The sequence below is a fragment of the Vombatus ursinus genome, unplaced genomic scaffold (genome assembly GCF_900497805.2).
Source record: "Vombatus ursinus unplaced genomic scaffold, bare-nosed wombat genome assembly UNPS02014832.1, whole genome shotgun sequence".
In the NCBI taxonomy this organism is placed as follows: Eukaryota; Metazoa; Chordata; class Mammalia; order Diprotodontia; family Vombatidae; genus Vombatus; species Vombatus ursinus.
Window position 1 is genome coordinate 62709102 of NW_020954610.1, and position 9166 is coordinate 62718267.

At 47.2% G+C, this 9166-nt stretch overlaps 1 protein-coding gene across 1 annotated transcript; it reads left to right on the plus strand.

The window, feature by feature from the left end:
* The first annotated feature begins 6 nt into the window (after positions 1-6).
* On the plus strand, positions 7-7609 carry FANCG (FA complementation group G). Its single transcript, XM_027839525.1, has 11 exons — positions 7-310; positions 635-794; positions 1138-1268; positions 3196-3342; positions 3501-3652; positions 4693-4759; positions 5215-5558; positions 5888-5976; positions 6217-6387; positions 6772-6895; positions 6993-7609. Exons 1-11 carry the CDS (start codon positions 104-106, stop codon positions 7099-7101), a joined length of 1701 nt encoding a protein of 566 aa, XP_027695326.1. The 5' UTR covers positions 7-103; the 3' UTR covers positions 7102-7609.
* The last annotated feature ends 1557 nt before the right edge of the window (positions 7610-9166 follow it).

A 9166-nucleotide genomic window follows, 5' to 3' on the forward strand; every position in this document is an offset into this window, starting at 1 on the left:
AGGGTGGGGGAGCAAAAGTCACAATTTATCTGGAAAAGGGGTGGGGTAACATGAGGAAAGATCATGTAAGTTGTCTTGGCTTCTCTGAGTGCCCTCTCTAACCATGTATGGCTCTGTAGTGCTAAATGCCCAAGGGGTGCTACTGCCCCAGTCAGGGGACTTATGGAAGACCATCTTTCAAAATCCCTTCATACCTTCTGAGATGCTACCCTCCCTACACCACTTGGTGGGCCTACAAGGGGCCATATGGCTGACAGATAACCGTCCTGGAGATCTAGCTGTACTCTTATGTACCATGATGAATAGCCAGGTGAGAAATAGTGGCAGTATATGTCTAAGCTCTTTTCCCCAATCCTGTGCCACCCATAAATTCTCCCCTTCCCTATTCTGACTGCCTCCCCAGTGTATTAACCTCTTGAGTCCACCTAGCTCCAATCTGGGATGCTAATATTTGGGGAGGCAGGGATGTAAGAGCTTTGGGCTCTTGGCTGGAGTGGGGCTGGGTTAGTGAAAGGAGAGGAGGGGCAGAGGAGAGCCCCTCTGTGGCTCAATGATAGGGGTTCCTTAGGGTAGAGTTGGTGGCTGGATTTCTGGGCCTTTTGGGGTCTCTAACTCCAGCTACTTGCCAAACAAGTGCAAAGAGAGTGGGGTTCCTCTCCCTGGACTTGCTGAGGACCTGCTGTCACTGCTAAGTGTGTGGGACCCCTGCTTTGAAGAGTTGGATGCTCCATTGACCCTACAGGATGCCAGGAGTCTGAGGGATGTCCTTCTTACAACAGCTGCATTCCACCAAGGTGAGCAGAGGGCCTAGGTTTGTGCCCCTACATCCAGCCCGAAGACATGAAGGGAAATGGGTTACATATTCTCCTCCTTCTAGCCCCAAGGAGTTCCTCTTGTAGAGCATATCTCCTTCTCTTGCTTAGCATATGCCCCTTACCTATGTGGTCAATGGGAGGGGCAAGGATCTTGGTCTCTTTTGTAGCTAACCTCCCCATTTTTCATTTCCCTTCCCTTTCTTTTTGGTAGGTCTTCATGTGTGAATATCATTGTAACCTCCTTTGGGCCCCAAGGGTTCAGCCCCACCTCCCACCCCAGCTCCAACCCCTTTCAACAGATCTCCCTCCTGATACTTCCCAGGTCTTCAAGAGCTTCATGTGGGGAACTTGCCATTAGCCTTGAGCAGCCTGCAGAAAGCAGCATTCAGCCTGTGCCCCCGTTCCGTGCTGGCTCAAGTCCACACAGCTTTGGCAGCCTGTCTTCGGAAAATGGTAATAGGAAAAGGGAAAGACCCTGGGTTGGGAGGAGACGATGCTCAGCTTCGTGTGGCACTGGGGGTCGTCAGACTAATCTCATTTCCTACTAGACTGGGTAATGCTGCAGATGTACTTAGATTTTTTAAAAGGTATTTGTCAGTGTCTCATGCTGTTGTTTTGCAAAAGATGGGATGATAGGGGCTAGACAATAGTAAATGATAGATGAATTTAGAACTTGTTGAATGACCAGACCCCAAGAGGAATAATTAATAGTTTGATATTTAAATATGGAATGGCCCAAGGATCTGTGCTTGGCTCTACACTCTTTAATGTTTTTATCACAATAACCTGGATTCAGGTGACACACCTGTCAGATTTGTAGATGATACAAAGCTGGAAGGGATAGATAACTGCCACACTGGGTGACGGTCAAGATTCAACAAAATCCTGATAGTCTAGAGCCAGATTTAGCAAGGTGAAATGTAATGCTGACAAAGATAACCTTTGACACTTGGGTCCAAAGCATCCATGAGGCCATGAATACAAGGTGAAGAAGACGTGACTGGACAATGGTTTGAAAAGGCTTTTTTAGTGGATCTAGGCAAACTGCTTCCAGATCACCCCTGTACATAACACCTTAGCTTTCACCTCACCACCTTCACACTGTGGACTCTTGAGCTTCCTTCCAAACACAGCTCAGGTGTCCTCTCCTATAGGAGGCCTTTCCTGATTTTCCCCAGTTGTTAATGTCTGCCTCTCTGGAAACTATCATACTACTTCATATACATTTTGTGCTTGTATGTATACTTGTTTTAAAAAAATACTATCATACATTATTCTCACAACAACCCTGTGAGATAGGTGCTAGTATTATCCCCATTTTACTGATAAAGAAACTGACGCAGACAGAGGTCAAATGACTTGCCCAGGCTCCCACAGATAGTAAGTGCCCGAGATGGGATCTGAACTCAAGTCTTCCTAGTTGTAGGTCCAGTGCTCTAGCCACTGAACCCCTGCATATAGTTGTATCCTACCCAATAGAACATAAATTCCATCCCAGCAGGGACTCTTTTATTTTGGTAGGTCCACAGCACCCAACTCATTACCTTGCCCGTGGTGGGCATTTAATATATGTTTATTGAGTTGTTAGCTCAGTACAGCTCAACAATGTGATAGGACATTGACCAAAAAGCAGATGCCAATGTTAGACTACAGTGAGAGATGCTTGAGGGCTAGGCCTGGGGAGGCAATGCCACCTCCCTGTTCTCAGGCCTAGTCAAATCATATCTGGGGCACCCTGTGCAGTTCTGAGGGCTACATTTTAGGAAGGGCATTGATAAGCTAGAAGTATCCAGAGGATATAATGTCCTGAGGAGGGCAGCTAGGGTGGGGAGAGCTTTGATTTCATGATATCTAAGGAGAGGCTGAAGGATCTAAGCATGTGTAGCCTAGAGGAGAGAAGACTTATGTGTGACATGACAGCTGCCTTCAGATACTGAAGAGCTGTCATTTGGAAGAGGAAATAGAGTTGTTCTGTTTCTTGGAAGGCAGAATTAGAAATACCTGGGAGAAGTTGCAGAAGCAGATTTAGGGCTTGAATGGAAAAAAAAAAAAAACTTCCTCTCAATCATAGTGGTCCAAAAGTGGAATGGGCTGCTTCAGGAGGTGGTGAGTCTGCCATCACTGGAAGTGTTCAATGGATGACCCAGTGTTGAGCATCTTGTGGAGGGTATCCTTATTCAGTTTTAGGTTGGGTGGACAAGTTGGCCTTTGAGGTCCTTTTCTGAGGAGATTCTGCAGGAACCCATATACTTAAGTGTAGGGGTTCCGTGGAGTAGGAAGGCTTTCTGTGTGGGCTAGGATTCCTGGGAGAGGGGATTCAGTGAGTGACCTGGGTCCTGTTTTCATGTCTTTTTCGTAACTTTCTCCTTCTGTATCCCAGGGCCATCCACAGAGGGCACTGCTGCATCTTCTTGAAGCTCTCAAGGCAGACCCGGGCCAAGGGCCCCCTCTTCTGGAGGCTGCCAGACTCTATCGACAGCTTGGCCACACCACAGCTGAACTGGACAGCTTAAAGCTACTGGTGGAGGTATGCACATGGGCTTGGGGGTCGCTGCACAGGGAGCCCTGTGGTTCCTAGGGTTGGCAGGGAGCAGCATCTTAGGGAATAAGACAGGAATGTAATCCCAATCCATAGGATGGGCTGGTAGGGTCAGGCCCTTCTCTACCATCTACTGTTTCTTACAGGCTTTGACTATGCCTCACAGCCCCAGGCCACCCTTATTCCCTATTGCGGTAGAACTTCTGATCACTCCACCCAGTCCTGCCTCCTCTCTTTACTGTGGGACCCAGAGCCAGGTCAAGCACATGCTGGCAAGCAGGTGTCTCCAGACAGGCAGGTATTGGTGTTTTCCTTTCCCTTTCCCTCTTCCTGTCTTCCTAGGATCATAGACTATTAGAGCCAAAATCAGTCAGCACACATTTGTGAAGTGATAGTTGCAGGGTCAGGCGCTGTGCGAGGTGTTGGGGGTACAGAGATAAAGGGAATTCAGAGCTGTCTGGTCAAACCCCCTTATTTTGCAAGTGGGGAAACAGTGTCAGAAAGAGATGATTTGTTCAAGGTCAAATAGCAAGTTAGCGGTGGACCTGGGGCAAGTGCCCAAGTCCATCCAGGAATCTCTAGCATCTTCTCTTCCTGGCCTTTGTCCTCAGCCTGCCCCCAACTCTGCCTTCTCACTTCATTGTCCTGTGATCCTGCCCCACCCCAGTGTTAGCCCTATTTCTCCAGTCTAAGGTGGTTAGAGATGCAGACACCCATGTATATCTCATCTTGCTTTCTACACAATCAGGAACAGAAAATGATAGGTCTCTCTCTCTCCCCTGGCTGTAAATGTGGGTGGTACAGTGGAGAGAGCACTGGGCCTGGAGTTAGGAAGGAAGACCTGAGTTAAAATCCAGCCTTAGATTCCAGCTGAGTGACTCTGGGCAAATCACTTAACCGCTGTCTGCCTCAGTTTCCTCAGCTGTGAAATGGGAGTAATACTAGCACCTACCTTCCAGAGTTTTGGCAAGGATTAAATGAGATAGTATTTGTAAAGCACTTAGCATAGTGCCTGGCACATAGTAGGCATTTAATAATTCTTGTTTCCTTTTCTCTTCTCCCCATTTCCTTGACCTTTGTCTTTCTTGCTAACCATTGAACAGTTAAATGCCAAGAAACAAAGTGTGATCATTCCTTCCCCCAGTGCAGGGCAGTGACACAGAAATGGTGTCTGGGGGAAGAAAGAATAGAAATCATGGTCCTGAAAAATCCATATATTGGGTAACAGCAGTCACTGGGATGTTGGTGGTCAGGATCATTCCTGCCTGGAAGGGTAGTGGGAGGGATAGAGCTAGAGGAGGGAAAGAGTAGAGGGTCATCCATGTTGTGGATCCTTAGGAATGAGGAGGCTGTGGAGCAATTTCTGGACCTGCTGGCCTTACTGATGGATGGATCAATGTCACAGGTGTGTGTAGTAGGCAGGGTTGGGCAAAAGGATGGAGGAGGGCTATATGCTGGTTTTCCATCTGGATTATAGCAGAATAGCTCCATCTTCCTTTCATGAGGTTCGAATGATCTCTCAACCAGCTAGCCTACTATGGGTGGGCTATACTAGGGTCTGGGGATAAAAATAATCAATAAACATTAATTAAGCACCTGCTATGTGCCAGGCACTATGCTAAGCACTGGATATGCTAACCAGGCACTGTGCTCAGTGCTACAATGGATACAATGAGTGATCCCTTCTTAAAGGCTAAGGGAGGCTGAGTCTGGGAAAACTTCCTGGAACTGAGTGTTGAGAAGAGCTTAGAAGGAGACCCTTAAAGGCTTAGAAGGGAGTTATTAATCTCCAGACCTTTGTTCCTTAGGCCACAAGGCCTGGGTCAGAGGAGTCACAAGTGGTGGTGGGTGTCTCTTCAGGGTATGCAGTGTTCTATGTTCCTGTCTGGTGGTTCTCAAGCTCCTCATGTACCCGAGGTCTTCTTGGAGACAGCAGCAGCACTGATTATTGTGGGTAGATTCCAAGATTCATTGACTGTCTGTGAAGAGCTGCTTAGCCGGATATCACTTTTGGTCCCCCAGAAACTGTGGCTGGGTCAAGGGGGACCTAGCCTTAGGCCTGTTCTATCCACAGTCCCATCTGTCTCTGAGAAGCCCTCAGAGCATCTGTTCTGCCTGTTATGGGCTTCAGCTGCCCACTTACTTCAGGGTCAGGCCCATTCTGGGCTGGGGGCCCGGAGGGAAGCCCTGGAGGAATTTAGCAGGTGAGGGGGAGAATACAGTGAATGGTGGGTGGAGGTGTGTGTGGCAGGGTATGACTTTTTACCAACATGGGATTTTTGGGACTCGGGGTAGAGGAGTCTGGCCCCATATGCTGTCTACTTCTTAGAACAGGGGTCTTGAACCTATGTCCATGGATAGATTTCAGGGGTCCATAAACTTGGGGGGGAATACATCTTTATTTTCATTAATCTCTACTTGAAAATTAGCATTTCCTTCAATTAAAAACACTATTCTGAGAAGAGGTCCACCAATCTTCACTGGACTGCCACAGGGATCCATGACAAAAAACACACTATCTCATCCCTTTTAGGTGCCTTGAGTTACTCTTCCGGGTACAGCCTTTGGACAGAGTTGTAGATCAAGGTGCAGGTGGAGATGTAGACCAAAGTTTGAGTGGAGGTGAGCTTCAGTCTCTGGTTCTTTCCTCCTTTCCCACCACTTCTGGGTTTCCTGTGGCCCTCTCCAAGGGAACTTCTGATACTATAGAGGGATGGGGTGTCCTCCAGAGAGAGACTTTACTAGGATGGGCAGACACAGATGAACTGGGAACATGGACTACAGAGTGATAGGGAATGGATGTTGGGCTGCCCTGGGGACTTTCTGGCTATGAGGCAGTTTGCCAACTTGGTTGGTTGCTAGATGTGATCTCCAGCAGTGAAGATGAGCTCCCTTCAGAGATCTGCTTACCTAGGAAGGTTCTTCAGAGGCTGAAAGCAGTGACATTAATTAGCCGAGGGCTGGAATGGGTAGCAGAAGGCCAGGATGCCCGGGCTCTACAGGATTTCCTCCTTGGTATGCAGGTTTGCCCAGGTATGGATGGGTAGCATGAAGGTCTCGTGTAGGTATATGTGTGTATAGGTATGTTTGGAGGGATGTATAGTAGTACCCAGCTGTGAAATTTATACATGTACAAGTATGTATGCTGGCATATGAAATCTACATTTGTGTAGACAGGTATGTGGACTGTGCTAAGGTGTGCATTGCAGGTGTGATCACAAATACATATGTGTGTTGTGGATATGTTTCTCTTTGCCAGCTCGGGTGTAGGACTGATGTCCTCTTATACCATCTGTTGTGGGCAGGGGTGGAGACTTCTAAGGGGCTCCATGATATGTAATGGGGGAAGTCATCTATGAGAATCTCTTTAAGGCTAATGAAGATTTTGGGGGGGGGGCTGGTATATGGGTGATGCAGGTGACCGAAATGCTTCCTTACATCTGCTGCATGTCCTGTGGAGGCTAGAGCGGAGGGAAGAGGCCATTACAATCTATCAGAGGCTAGAGGCCGAGGCAGACCAGGAACAGGATGACTCTGAGGGGTGAGACGGTGGGCTAGCAGGTGGGCTGGTGGGGGGTGGAGCGAGAGGGGACCAGCTTGCCCTTGCATCTCTCTTATGCTCCTTTCCCTCTCTCCAGTCTTCTCCCCCAGTACTTAGTGTCCTGTATGAACCGGATTCAAATCACTGAGCAGGAGTCCCTCTTGCAAGAGCTTCGGAAATCACTGCAGAGGCCCACATGCCCTTAGTGGGCATTCGATCCTGGCTTCCCAGGGATCTTCCCTATTTGGGCCTCTTTCTTAGTTCAGCCTAGGGGAGTGGCTGAGCCTAGGGCCAAGACTTCAGTAAGGTTGGGGAAAGCTATGTCCTTGGTCTCTTGGCTGGTCTTTTTGGTCATTTTCCTTCAACACTCAAAGTATAGGGAAGGATGGCATAAAGAGATGAGTAATCAAGGATCACTGTGTCCCCTTCCCATCTATCTAGGTGTCAGTCTTCTATCACTGTGTTTTTTTTTTGGTACTTTTCCTTTTTTCCAGGAAAATTTTCCATTGGTCTGTCTGTCCATATTGTTTGTCTTTGGCACATACATGCTGGTCTCTGGACACAGCCCTTTATCTGATTGATACATTCTGATGATAATGGGAAGACAGTCCCTACTTTCCAAGGAATTTTCTCTTGGAAGTAGAGATTTCCCTTATCCTTTTTTTCTTTCTTTTCTTTTCTTTCCTTTCCTTTTTTTTTTTTTTGGTGAGGCAATCAGGGTTAAGTGACTTGCCCAAGGTCACACAGCTAGTAAGTGTCAAGTGTCTGAGGCTGCATTTGAACTCAGGTACTCCTGATTCCAAGACCAGAGCTCAATCCACTGTGCCACCTAGCTGCCCCTAGATTTCCCCTATCCTTATCTGATTTCTTCCTTCACTTAGCTCTTGAGCAATAACACCCTTCAGTATTTGTGTTTTTGTGGTGATCAGTCAGTCAATAAATAAAACATTTATTAAATGAATACTATGTGCCTGGCACTGTGCTATGGCTGGGGATACAAAAGGTAGAAGACAGTCCCTGCTCTCAAGGAGCCCATAGTAATGGGTAAGATAACATGCAAACAACCATGTACAAACTATCCAGGATATATTGGCTATGTACAAGATATGAATTTGGGCTTACTTTTTTTTTTTTTTTTTGCTAGGCAGTGGAGTTAAGTGACTTGCCCAGAGTAACACAGCTCGTAAATGTTATGTGTCTGAGACCACATTTGAACTCAGGTCCTCCTGAATCAAGGGGGGCGGTGCTCTATCCACTGCACAACCTAGCTGCCGAATTTGGGCTTTCTTGAGAGAGACTCAATGACCTGAAAGGTCAATGATGACTTGTGAGGTCATGGGCTTTCCTTTCTATTCTTATTGGAGAAAGTATCAGAAAAACAAGCTTTGTCTTTATGCTACTCTGATCTGTCTCTTGTCTTAAGAGCCCTGAGATAGACCCTAGAGCAACCTGTAAAGAGAAGACATGGGTCCCTGTCCCCAGAATAAACCAAACTAATGGATGAGACACAAATCAGAATAAAAGAAAACCCAGTGACCAATAATAATCATAGTTTACATTTATATAATGCTTAGATGTTTGCACAGCGCTTTCCTCACAACCTTGTGAGGCAGATAGTGTATTATCTCCTTTACCAATGAAAAAACTGAGCCTCTGAAAGTGTGGGACCACATAGCTGGTAAAATTCTGAACCCATCTCCAGACTCCAAATCTGGCACCCTTTCCATTTCACCACATTTCCTTAAAAATCAGAAGCTTACAGCCATCAGGTCTGGGACAAATCCAATCTAGAACTGAAAGCAAGGGTCAGCTGGGAATTTCCTGGGAGGAGGGCGTATGAATGAGAGGGAAGCACGCTTGCCAGGACAGTAGAAAATTCAGGTGGTGAAATCCTGGGAGAGGGGTAGTGCTTTGGAAAGGCTACCCTCTCTTCTCCCATTTTTGGAACCAGAAGTAAAGTATTAGGGCCTAGGTTCAAAGGTGGATTGAGTTTTGGGGCCAAGGACTGCAAGTCCCAGCATGCAGTGTTCTGGAGAAGTAAGGGACATGCAGTGTATGCTGGGATATGTAGTCTTTGGCTATCATTCTCCGAGAAACAGTTGGACTGGGGAGTGAGAAGACGTTGACCTAATTAAAGCCATAGGAAAATGCACACTGGAAGGGATGAGGTGAGGTGGAGGTAGAGGTAGAAGTTCTGGAGTCCACGGCAGATCATCGAGACCAGAGGACTCGGGGATTGATCAGGGTTTGAGTGACGCAAAGGTTAAAGGG

What these genes read in the sequence shown, in the direction of transcription:
- FANCG (XM_027839525.1), top strand. Translation starts at nt 104, where the DNA reads ATGTATGGCTCTGTAGTGCTAAATGCCCAAGGGGTGCTACTGCCCCAG. An exon ending in CAGCCTGTCTTCGGAAAATG is followed by an intron (nt 1,269 to 3,195) that starts GTAATAGGAAAA and finishes TCTGTATCCCAG; the next exon opens with GGCCATCCACAGAGGGCACT. An exon ending in GCTTAAAGCTACTGGTGGAG is followed by an intron (nt 3,343 to 3,500) that starts GTATGCACATGG and finishes TGTTTCTTACAG; the next exon opens with GCTTTGACTATGCCTCACAG.